Below are 12,557 nucleotides of genomic sequence, written 5' to 3' on the forward strand. Positions count from 1 at the left end.
CCAGGTGTGACAGAGTGATCCAGGAGTGACAGTGATCCAGGTATGACCCTGTGCTCCAGCAGCTCCTACTGTCCTCCAGCATGTCACATTGTCCTCCAGGGTGTGACACTGTGCTCCAAGGAGTCATACCCTGCTCCAGGGTGTCAGACTGTGCTCAAGGGTGTCACATGATGCTCCAGGGTGTCACACAGTGTCCCAGGGTGTGACACTGTGCTCCAGAGTGTCAGATCCTGCTCCAGGCTGTCATACTGTACTCCAGGCTGTCACAGCATGCTCCAGAGTGTGACACTTGGAGTGCTCCATGGTCTCACACTCTGCTCCATGGTGTGACACTGTGCCCCAGAGTCTCCCATTGCTCTCCAGGGGCTCAGACTGTTGTGTTCATATGTCACTGTCCCTGGTGAGTGACCAACCTCCTCTCCTGCCCTGCCTGGGGTCCAGAGTTCTCTCTCCCATCCTGCTCTGGAGTAAAATTTCCCTGGAAAATGTCCCTGCAGATGGGACAGGCACTATTTATGATCAAATCATTCTGTGTATTTCAGTAATACAGCTCCATAGGGAACTGTTCCAGCACAGACCCCACCTGCAGTGCTGGGTCCAGCTGTGGGGCCCCCAACACAAGAAGGATGTGGAGCTGCTGGGGCAAATCCAGAGGAGAACATGGAGCTGCTGGAGCCCCTCTGCTCTGGAGCCAGGCTGGGAGAGCTGGGGGTGCTCACCTGGAGAGGAGAAGGCTCCAGGGAGAGCTCAGAGCCCCTGCCAGGGCCTGAAGGGGCTCCAGGAGAGCTGGAGAGGGACTGGGGACAAGGGATGGAGGGACAGGACACAGGGAATGGCTCCCACTGCCAGAGGGCAGGGATGGATGGGATATTGGGAATTGGGAATTGTTCCCTGGCAGGGTGGGCAGGCCCTGGCACAGGGTGCCCAGAGCAGCTGGGGCTGCCCCTGGATCCCTGGCAGTGCCCAAGGCCAGGCTGGATGGGGCTGGGAGCAGCCTGGGACAGGGGAAGGTGTCCCTGCCATGGCAGGGGTTTGGAATAGGATGGTGTCTAAGGTCCCTTCCAGCCCAAACCTCTCAGGTATTCTGTGACTCTGGGATATCCAGACTCTTGGATACCAACACCTTGTAAAGAGCCTCTCCATGTTTCTGCTGGCTTGGAATGAGCACAGGGACAGAGCAGAGTCCTTGGCTGGCTGTGCTCCCTGCTCACACTGGGCACAGTGACCTCACAGTGAAGTAACCAAAATAACCCCAGGTCTGTGAGATCCCCTCAAGTTTTTGGGATAATTTTTCACATGACAGACTCTGCTCTCCAGTTCAGACCCTGCCCATCCCTGGCTCCTCAGCAGCCCAACCTGGACAGCCAAGTCCCAGAAACCTCGGGCAGAAAGGTCTGAAGGGACTTTAAGGGACTGAGGTGCCCCTGCTGGGCACTGTGGGCAGAGGAGCCACTCCATGAATCCTGCAGGACACTGAATGTGCTCCAGGTGCCTGGCAGGGTCCTGTCCCTGTGTCTGCAGAGCTGCCTCCCTTCCCTCTGGGGAAGTTTTGGGGATGGCTGCACCCAGAGCTGACCCTGTAGGACACACATAACTGGAAATAGCATCACCCAACTGAGCAGGACACTGAGCTGTCCCTGAGAAAGCACCATGGAATCTTCAGTGACAGCAAGGGAGAAGATCCTTAACTTTGTGTCCTCTGGAGCCCAGCATTTCCTACCAAACACAGCCTTTTCCTGGGAATTGAGAAGTTCTGCCAGCCTGAGCCCCCCTGCAGCCCCTGCCCTGCCCTGTCCCAGGTGAGGGATTTACCCCAGCAGGAGGAGGGTGTAGCTGTGGCCACACAGGGGAGGATTCACCTGGGGAACAATGACAGTGTCAGAGGAGGGCAGGGAGCTGTGAGCCATGGATGAATTCATGGACTATCACTCCTTCCTCAGCTCCTGCATCACCCATGGGCAGGATGGGATTCATAGAAATAGTCCCTCATCATTGGAAAGGGTTTGTGGCAGGGCATTTCAGCTGCCAGATCAATCCCTGGCTTTTCCCAGAGGTTCCAGGGGCTGTCCATGCTGGATTTGCTCAGGCTGTGGATGCCCACAGGTAAAAGGCACAGGCTGGATTCACAAGTTCTCCAGAGTGCAGCCCCTGTGGCAGGGGCAGAGTCCAAGGCACAGCTCAACACAGCTCACTCCCACTGTCCAGAGGCTCCTGGTTCCAGCAGCTCTTTCTGGGGATGCCAAGAGTTTGCATCTTTTGTTTGGGACAGTTTTTCCTGGACTGGCCAAAATGGACAAGCAGCTCGACTGGCACTGACCAGTAAATCCTCTGTACAGCTCCAGCCTGGGCTCCAGAGGTGTGGAAATAAAACCATCACTGTCCCAGGTCTCTGTCTAGAGACTTTGACTTCTGCTTGAAAGAGCAAAATAATGGATTCCAGGAATTTCTGAACCTGATTCAGGGGAATATTTCTTCCTTTCTATCCCTCTTTTCCTATCCTTTCATTCCTCCTTTCTTCCACCCCTCTTTTCTTTTGAAATTTGCTGCTTTTTGGTGTAAAGCCCCATTTTAATTTGTTGTAGTTGAGTGAAGGAAGGAAGAACAGACACCAGGGTCCTGCCTGTGTGGTCCCCTCTTACAGAGAGAACAGCCAGCTCCTCCAAACTTGCATCTGCCTGTGCTTCAACCCTGCTCTCAGGGATGGCTCGGGAGGAGGGAAACTCCACTGAAAGAGGCTGCAGAACGGCCAGAAGGATGGCAAGGGTCGGGTGGTTTGTCCCAGCCAGGTAAAGGCAGACAGGAGGGAGAAGCTGGCGCAGAAGGAGCCGGCAGATCCCACTAGAGGGCTCACACGGGGCTCCGCGGGGAGCTCCTCCCTGCAGGCACCAGAGCAGGTCCCTTGCCTTGGGCTGACACAGCCCCGGGGCAAACACCTGGGGGGCCACGAACCTTGGCGGTATTTTCATGTTCTGGAGCAAAAGAAACATCAAATCACAGAACCCCAGAAGGGTTTGGACTAAAAGGACCCTTCAAGGCCATTCAATGCCAGCACTGCCATGGGCAGGAACACCTCCTGTTGTCCCAGGCTGCTCCAAGCCCCATCCAGCCTGGCCTTGACACTGCCAGGGATCCAGGGGCAGCCACAGCTGCTCTGGGATGTCTCTGCAGAACAGCTCCAAAGCATTCCCAAATTTCAATATTTCAGCCGGACAAAATCCGTGCCACAGCTGGGATTGCCCAGGGAAGTTTGCCCACATCCATCAGCACAGGAGAACTTTCTTTCACATTTGAAGATCAGACACATTTTGTAATATTTTTAAAAAATCAGTCACTGAGTTTAGCTGCAAATGCACATTAGGGGAAACTCAGTAAATACAGTCAAGATCTGGAATTCATTTTGAATTTATGTAAAATATAAGGAAAATTTTATTAATAATATTGGTTGTAGATTGGGTTAAACTTTACCCAGCATTCATCTAAACAATCCTCCTCCCCCCTATTCAGTATAATTTCAAATGTGACTTTTTTTTGTTTATTTTGTTTTGTTTTTTAAATATGATTTTAACTGGGTTTTGCTCTGAGCAAGGTGCTGTCTGAGGGCAAGGGCAGATTTTGAGGCCATAACCTGCCTCAGGGTCTGATAACAGTAGAGGAGTTCATGACATTTCTACATATGAATGATGCAATAAAACAGAATTCCCATCTTCTCCCCTAAAATATTGATGCCTGCCTGGGCATCTCCTACAGGCAGTTAAGATGCACTTATCTGGAAAATTCTTTCTAGTTTGAGGCTAAACCAGGGGATCCTGGCATGAATAGAGAGCTGGGTGGGCTTTCCATGTTGGTTAGCACTTGGAGAGGTCCTTCTGCCACCCTGCTGAGGACCAAACACCCCCACATCACCCTCAGCCCTGCTCCTGGTCTGAGGAAAGACCAAAGCCAGGCAGTGTCCCTGCTGTCCCCTGGCACTGGCAGTCCCTGGAGCTGTCCCTGGCAGAGCACACAACCACAGCACAGCCCAGGCTGGGCCTGCTGGGGGGCAGCTGCAGCTTGGGGAGAGGACACCTGAGAGCAAGGGAGCAGAGCCAGAGGGGCACTGGGTGCTGTACAGCCTGCAGCTGGAGTTAGGTGGGATTGGGGTCGGCATTGGCATTGGCATTGGCACAGGCATTGGGGTTGGGGTTGGCATTGGGGTTGGGATTGGGGTTGGGATTGTGCACTTGTACGTGTGTGGGGTTGGCCAGGCAGCTGATGGGCAGGGGAATGAGTGATTGGAGTGGCCCAGTCCATCCCCACAGACTGGGATGGACACGAAGGGCAGGGAGGAGGGGATGGAGGATGGAGGGAACGTTCTCCTGTCCTGGGTGCCCTGGAGCTCCCATGCTAAGGACTTATCCAGAGGCAGGCTGGGTGCCCTGGCAGTGCATGGCCCTGACATTCACAACAGCCTTTTCTTCTCTCCTGACAGGGGGTTACCTCTCTTTAGGGACACTGAGCACATATTTTATGTCCAAGAACCTTGGAGTCTTGAGCAAGTCGTTGATGAAGGATTTCCTGTTTGCCCAGAACCAACACACTCCAGGGGCCTTTTCCACAGCTCCCAGGGCTCCTAAGCTGTTCATGAATCAGTTTGTCCAGGCAGAGCTATTTCCCTTTTTTCTGAGCAGAGGAGGAAATGGCTACACAGGAATCACCACAGAAGGACAGCCAGGACGTTTCATTCCAGAGCAACACAGAGCACTCGAACAATTTGGGTGTACAAGTACAGGTACACTCAGGATGATACTGAGCCTGTGCTTACAGGACCTGCAGAGCCCTGACATGTGTGGCTTATGGCAGCTCAGGGGATGTGGAGGGCTCCTTTTCCCTGCCAGATTTCCCTGGGATAGAGGAATGGAAAGGGAGGAACCCCTCTGTGTGCATGGGTCTGGCACTGGGGAGGTGAGCAACTGCAGCAACCACAGAATCCCAGGATGGTTTGGGTTGGGAGGGACCTTAAAGCTCATCCCATCCCATCCCATCCCATCCCATCCCATCCCATCCCCTGCCATGGGCAGGGACACCTCCACTGCCCCAGGCTGGTCCAAGCCCCAGCCTTAACTTGGGGAGCCTGGCAATGCTGCAAAGGATCCTTCCTCCTTTTCCTGAGAAAACCATCCTTGGTAGCCAAAGGTAAACCCCATGATTATCAAAACTCCAGGCACTTTCAAGATCCATCTTTCTCTCTGTGTTATGCTTTTTCAGGAATTAACTCCTTTTCCCACATTTCACCCCAGTTCTGAGATTGGGAACACAGTGCAAATGCCCACGAGGTTTTCATGGAGTCAAGAAATGCCACTGAGGTACAGGCAGGGTGAGATGGACTTCAGCCTGCAAAGGATCCCCACGAGAGAGCAACTGCCACAAAGGCTTTTATCTGAGGGCAAAATCAGCATCTACTGTACACTCATGAGGGAAAAACACCATGCTGCTGTTTGATGTCTTTAACATCATCATCTCTCTGTGAGGTGCAAGGCTGCTTTCTGTTTCCAACTCTGTGCTCTGCTGTGTTCTCAGAAACCAGGAAAATGTGCTGCTAAACTCACTCTAAAGTAGAAAAACCCTTGAGAGTTTCACCATGAAATACTACAAATGCAAAGATGTTTGTGACTTAAAAATTCAAATCACATTTAAAATTAACATGAACTCTAAAAGCTTTTGCTAAAAACCAAAAGTGTATCTATATTATACCTGTATTTAAAATTGAAAAATAAATGGAAATTTTTGCACTTAAAATTATGTTCAGGAAAGTGAAATTTGTTTCCAGGCTGTGGACTTGTAGTAATGTTTCAAAAGGGGCCACCTGGGCTGCTATAACAAAATGTTGGAACCCTGGATGCTGAGAATTTCAGACTTTCTGTGCTGCCAGGCACTAACCCCCAGGAGAACACTGCATTGACCTGAGGCTGTGGAGAAGCTTCCAAAATGGAATGATAGCACTGGGATTGTGGGTGTGGGGTTTGGTTAGAAGTGTGTGATAGCACAGGGTGGAAAACTTAAGAGTTTAAGGTTTTAGAATATAGCAATATACATAAAGCAAGATGGAGGTTTTAGGGCAGAAGCTGGTCCTTCTCCTTCTCCATGGGTTTGGGTGGTTTTGTGTAATTGGATAGAAAAGTCCACATTGCAGAGCACAGGTGATTAGTTATTGGGTTAAAAGTAAAAATAATTTAGGTGTCATTTCTTAATTGAAGAGTTTATCCTTAAAAGACCTTGTAGAGAGGGATATGGGGCCATTTTTTACCTTGTTAGAGCGATGTGCTGTAGAACTCACAGTTTGTGAGACTGTAACATAGATAAAAACTGATAAATATCTGAGTCCAAACAAAAAACACCATCTCGGATTTAATCCCAGCCTTAGCAGAAAAGAAGCAAAGAATCCATTAACAAAATGTTTTCAGGCCATTCCATTTCCCATTGACCAGGGAAAGGATTCACCTCTAGATACAAATGACAGGGGCTGGGCTGTGCTTTGGCTGTGAGCTGGGCAGGTTATAACATCCCCTGGCACCCTCTGGGGTTCACACAATGAACCTTCTCCAATGGCTCCTGAATTCCCTGTGTCACCTCTATCCACTCAGAAGGGGTGGGAACAATTCTTTTTATTTTTATTTTTATTTTTATTTTTATTTTTATTTTTGTTTTTATTTTTTTATTCTTTATTTTTATTATAAATAATTATTCAAACTCTGCAATGTGGACTTTTCTGTTTAATTATAAAATACTACTTAAACTTATGAAGAAGAAGGAAGAAGAAAGTGAGGAAGAATAACTTGTTTTTGTTTTAAAACTTTTATCTTGTTTTATATCTATTAGTATATTTTAAAACTAAGTTATTTACTTTGTGATATTATATACTTTTAATTAATGATACACTTGTAATTTTAGTGTTATCAATTAATTTTGGAAGGTTTTTTTATGGCTTCAGGTTAAATGCAGTGTTCTTCTGGGAGTCAGTCTGTTAGCACAGAAAGTCTAAAATTCTCAGCATCCAGAACTCCAACAGGCACAGGCCTTTGGTTTTGTTCCACTTCGCAGACTCCCATAAAGGATCTCAGTCTCCTCCCTTCTCCACAGAATTCACAGAATCACAGAATGACCAGGTTGGAAGAGAGCTTCAAGATCATGGAGTCCAACCCAGCCCCAACACCTCAACTCAACCCTGGCACCCAGTGCCACATCCAGGCTTTGTTAAACACCCCCAGGGATGGTGACTCCACCACCTCCCTGGGCAGCAATTCCAGGACTTTATCACTCTTCTTGTAAAAAACTTTTTCCGGATATCCAACCTATATTTCCCTTGGTGCAGCTTGAGACATCAAAAAGCTTTCCATTTCCAGAAGTTTGCTTACGGCCTGGTAGAGCACAAATAAAAGGTGTCCTTCAGGGAAGCCCTGGCAGCCCAGCAGTGCAGCTTTCAGTGCTTCACTGGCAGAAACTCTGATTATTGCTGCATGTTCCCTCTGTGAGCCCCTGGAAACATGGCACATCCATGGGGTGCTGAAGTCAGAGGTGAAATGTGGGATTTGCAGCAGCATTTGCAGCACGAGCTCTGCCCTGGCAGTCTCATGCCCAGTCCGTGGGGTGTCCATGGAGACTGGGAGGGGCACATCCTGCAGGACTGCACGAGCAGGGTGCTCAGGCTGTTAAAAATGAGTCACAAAAGAAGGAATTGCAGGAGAGTGGGACATGGTCCTGCACAGAGATGTTGATGTGCAGGACAAGAGCACAAATGGACAGTGTGTGCTTTGCCTTCATTTGGGCTCAGGGTTTGGATTCAGGAGCTGGGTTCAATGATCCCTGTGGGTCCCTCCCAACCGGGACATTCTGGGACTCTGTGTTTAAGACTGTGAGTGTGGAAAGGGTCTGTCCTTACCTGGATCCGTTCATGTGGTCATACTCCCGTTTGACACTGACCCTCACAGGCTGGTTGATCCACTCCTGCTGGGGGGGCAGGGGGTTGATCTTGTGGGGCTGCCCGAAGTCGGGGCTGCCGGAGGCCGTCATGTCCTTGGGGAGCTGCGCGGCCGCGCCGTACGTGGGGTCAAACAGGGACTGGTCGTCGCTCACCACCGACAGAGCCTCCTGGGGAGAGACAGAACCAGCCCTCAGAGCTGTGACTAAAGCAGGAACTGCCCTCTGGTTCTCCCTCTGAGCTGGGAGCACCTGCAGGGCCCCACAGCTGCCCTGCACTGGCTGCCACCGCCACCTGCCCGAGGAGCAAGAGCCCGGGGTCCAGGAGCCCCTATGCAAACCAGGGGTTACTCTGCTCTGCTTTGCTGCCATTTCCACCTGCCAGGGGCAATCAGAGCCTTTGGGGTCCAGGAGCCCCTATGCAAACCAGGGCTTGCTCTGCTCTGCTTTGCTGCCATTTCCACCTGCCAGGGGCAATCAGAGCCTTTGGGGTCCAGGAGCCCTTATGCAAACCAGGGCTTGCTCTGCTCTGCTTTGCTGGCTGCTGGCTTTGGGTGGGAGCAGCGTTCAGGTTCACTGGAGCTCTGCAAACAGCAGAGGAGCTGCTGGGGCTGTCACCTCACAGGGGCTGTGTCACCTCATAGGGGCTATGTCACCCCAATGCCCGCTGTGAGCAGTTCAGCCCCAGTCCCAGTGACTGACCTGCCCACCTGCTGCACTGCTGCTCCAAAGCCAACTGCTGTGTAGGGAAACACCTCTGGAGTGGCACGTGAAGTCTCTATGTCTCCTTTCAGAGGGTTTGTGTGCAGTTTGTGTTTTGAGGTTGCTGCTGAAGGAGAAGCAGCCAGAGCAGGTCACAGTTATGGGTGTTTGTGGCAGGGGAAAAAATGCATTTCTTTACACTTTTTGTTTATTTGTGGGAAATGAAGGGCTGTGTGTTACCCAACTGTGCATTTCTAGAAATGCTTAAAAACAGGAAATTGTTATTCCTTTTTTTTTTTTTTTAATTCCCCCCCCCCCCTTGCTGAAACTCCAAATACTGACAAAAAGCTCTGGCTATCAATTTCCTTGTGTGGATGTGCTTGGGTTTTCCAAGCGAGGAGTGTCGGGCTCCTGATGGCTTTGGCACGGCCCTGCCTGACTCAAAGTGCATCTGGCAAGGGCTGCCTGCTCTGGAGGGAGCTCAGCTAACCACACACAACACAGCTGCCTTTATGAGTGGCAGGGCAGAAACCGAAGGAGGAACCTCCCGCACTGAAAGCAGCCCCCACTTTCATGTGAGCTGATGGAGCACACTCCAAAACAAAGCTACACTCACCTACTCTGGGCTCTTAGTGCTCAAAAGCCACCCAGCAGTGGTGTGTGGGCTGCAGAGGCTCACTGAACACACAGCTGAAACCTGGTGTGTGCTAACACCCATGCTCAACATTCACAGGGCACAGCCTCAACAGGGAGCTTCTAAAAATAAAAATTTATTGCTTTCTTCCCACCCCCTTCCCCCAAGTAGTTGTTTCAGAGGTTTGTTTTGTAAATTCTTCCATAACCAAGGAGGGAAACAAATTTTGACAGCTTAGAGAAGTGCAGCTCCTGGAATGACACGAGAATCTAAGCACAAATCAGATACCACCAGGCTCACGATATTGTCACAAAAAATGTCAGTAATTCAGAGTTGCTGGGTAAACACAAAAATCTCCCTCAAGTTAGTCCACTTAAAGAGAGTCAGGCCTACAAAAACCAGCGCTTTTCTATCTCTGATCTCAGATCATGTAACAAACCCAAACAAGCCGAAGTGGCCTAGAATTGGAGTGGGCCTGGCTATGCTTGAATTCAGAGGAACCCTCAAACATCTGCATAAATCCTGCTGAAATTCCAGCACTTGCTGCACTTTGTGGCCAATATCTCACACTGGTTAGATCCACTAAACAGCAAAAAAGAATTTTACCCCACACTGCCCAGTGGTGGTTGGTGAAAGGAGCTCACGCTGTGTTCAACCTTTCCTGCAGCTTTTCCTTGGTGGATTCACAACCTTTCAAAAATACCCCTCCCTTTTTCAGCTTTAGAGTAAGGGAGGGAGTTTAAGGTGTCCCTGGGAAGGATTGGTGTGAATTGTGTCAGAAATCCCTCAAAGGGCAAGCTTTATCTCCAGGCTGCAAACTTTGCCTGTACAGGAAGGTACAAGAACAAGAGATGTTCAGTCTTAAAGGGGAGCAAAGCCTTCCCATCAGAGCTCAGGATTTGCTGCTCCTCTGAATCACTGAGGTCAGGATTCACTCCAGGCAGGGGTTCCCAAATGACACATTTTCTGCAGGCCTCTACTTCTCACAGTACAGAAAGTGTCAGGTTTCCCACCTGAGGTGGTGGGTGAACCCCACACTGGGCTGCAGAACTGGCTTAGGGCCCTCTAGACCCAGTCTCAGCTGGGCAGAGACAAGGGAAATGTGAGTACCACTGCAAAATCATCAGATAAATATTCTGCATGTTTGGGTTTGGAGATGTCCAAAATCATACTCTAAAAACATATAAAAATTGGTTTTTGTTTTAGGGAAACAATATCTGGGAAAATGACGATAATGAGAGTTATCCCACAAAATCAGTGTGAGAGGTCGCTCACAAGATTTTTACTGGCAATTCAGCAGGACCTATGCAGGGGTTGGAGGGTTCTTCTGAATTCAAGCTTAGTCAGGCACTCTTAATTCCAGGCTGCTTGCTCTGCAAGACATTTTCTTCTGAAGAAATTTTCTGGTGGTAAAAAAATTGGAAAGCAGGGATCTCTCTGGCTGTCCCCAAAACCCCCAAACTTATCAACACTCCATAGAATAACCCTGGACCAAGATCCTGGGGCTGCACAAAGTACAACTTTACGTATACAAGCAAGTACACACTGCTCTGTGACACAGAGTATGTGGCAGAGAGCCTCCTCAGATAAGGATCTTCCTTGAAAGACAAAGTGGCTGCTCAGAGCTGCCTGCATGCAACTGGTGTTAACTGGGACAGCAATAACCTCACTGGGGCACTGGGACGGAGCTCGGCCTTGTGCTGCCTGAGCAGTTTCATCCTGAAAACAGGAGGAGAAATCCGAATGCTCCGCCTGCTCTTAGCAGCTCCTGGGCAGGAGTGGTTCGAGCTAAACCCGAGCTGGTGGCAGCACAAAGGCTCAGCCCCAGGGGAGCTGAGCCACCAGGCAGATGAGGAGAGATAGGGCTGGTGACACCTGCTCGGCTCCAGGGGCACAGCAGAGCAGTACTGGTGACATGCAAGGCAGGCCTGGTGGCACTGAGCCAGCCCCGCTGCCACCAGCTCAGCTCTGTGCCCACATCCAGCTCAGAAAAAACACAGGGGCAGGCAGCAGGCAGCCTTGGCTGGTGGGGACCCTGGGCAGGGCCAGGGCTGCCTGGGGCTCGGGCCAGCGCTCCGGGAAGGGGCAGGGCCCTGCCCCAGCTGTGGGGATGTGCACCGCCCTCCCTGTGCTCGCTGAGGGCTCCGCGCCCCGGCAGAGCTGCCAGGCCCGGCCTGCTCAGGGGGGTCGCCTGAGGCACAGAGCGGCAGCTCCCTGAAACACCGAGCTTCTCGTCCCTGGAATCGAGAGCTGCTCAGTGTTTGAGACTGGGAAAGCACTCTGAGGTGTGCAGGTGCCAACACAGCCTGCCCAGACGGGCACAGCCTGCCAGGTCCCCCCACGGCGCTGCCTCGGCCTGTGGCCTTGGGCCGGCCAGCCTGAGGCCGAGACAGGGGCTGTGTGTGCTACTCTGGCATGTATGTTACCTTATAGTGCCTCTGGGAATAGGCTGGCCTCAGTTTTTCCAGGTTTTAATCACATTCCTGGCAAAAATGTTGCCGTGGCAGCTCGTCCAGCTCCCTGGGCAGCCCAGCCCCAGCCCCTGCAGGGCAGCCCACCAGTGGCTGCCCCAAAGGAGGAGCTGGCACACACTCCTGCATCCCTCAGGCGGGAATCTGTGGTGTGCCTCTTATTTATACAGCAGTTTCCAGTTATAAGAGAGATAATTATCAGGTTTGCCTTTATTTGGATGAGCCATCCTGACCCAGGTCCCAGGTGTGAGGGGGACACAGCAGGAGGCACAGTTTGGCCTTGGCTCTGAGGACAGGAACAGCTGGTCTGACATTCTGGGAGGGCTGGCAAGCCACCAGTGCTTCAACCAAGTTTTCCTGATCTCCTTGCAAAGGGAGATGACACACACTTTAGATAAGGTTTGATTTAATGAATTGAACAGGACATTTGAGACAGGAGAAAGCCCAGGGGAACAAGGGCTGGTGAGGAGAGTAGTCAGTGCTGTCACCCCAGGTGTCCCCAATAACTGATGTGTGCAATATGTGTGCAATGAGATTTCACTGAACATCAGCCTTTAGCTCTCTACAACACAATCATTTTTCTGGCCATAACCACATTTAAAAGGCATTACTAAAGATCAAAGCTTCATCCTCCTCCACAAAGGGTGCCTTAGAAGAGACAACAGTGCTGAGTACCTGAACCATTGTGCCATGGAGCGATGACTCCACTGCTAGAGAGGTGGCTGTTTTCTTTCCTTTTTCCCCCTCCCCAAAATTTCACCACTCCTTGTCCTGTGAGAAAATCACTCCTGAAACAT

At 50.8% G+C, this 12,557-nt stretch overlaps 1 protein-coding gene across 3 annotated transcripts in view; it reads right to left on the bottom strand.

Annotated features, from left to right (window-relative positions):
* FLI1 (Fli-1 proto-oncogene, ETS transcription factor) overlaps positions 1-12,557 on the bottom strand; it is a 90,462-nt gene that overhangs the window by 33,893 nt on the left and 44,012 nt on the right. For all 3 annotated transcript variants that reach the window (XM_066564344.1, XM_066564346.1, XM_066564345.1), the window contains one exon: positions 7,916-8,124. In XM_066564344.1, coding sequence (XP_066420441.1) covers positions 7,916-8,124 — 209 coding nt within the window. The remainder of the gene's footprint in view (positions 1-7,915; positions 8,125-12,557) is intronic.

The sequence above is a fragment of the Molothrus aeneus genome, chromosome 22 (genome assembly GCF_037042795.1).
Source record: "Molothrus aeneus isolate 106 chromosome 22, BPBGC_Maene_1.0, whole genome shotgun sequence".
In the NCBI taxonomy this organism is placed as follows: Eukaryota; Metazoa; Chordata; class Aves; order Passeriformes; family Icteridae; genus Molothrus; species Molothrus aeneus.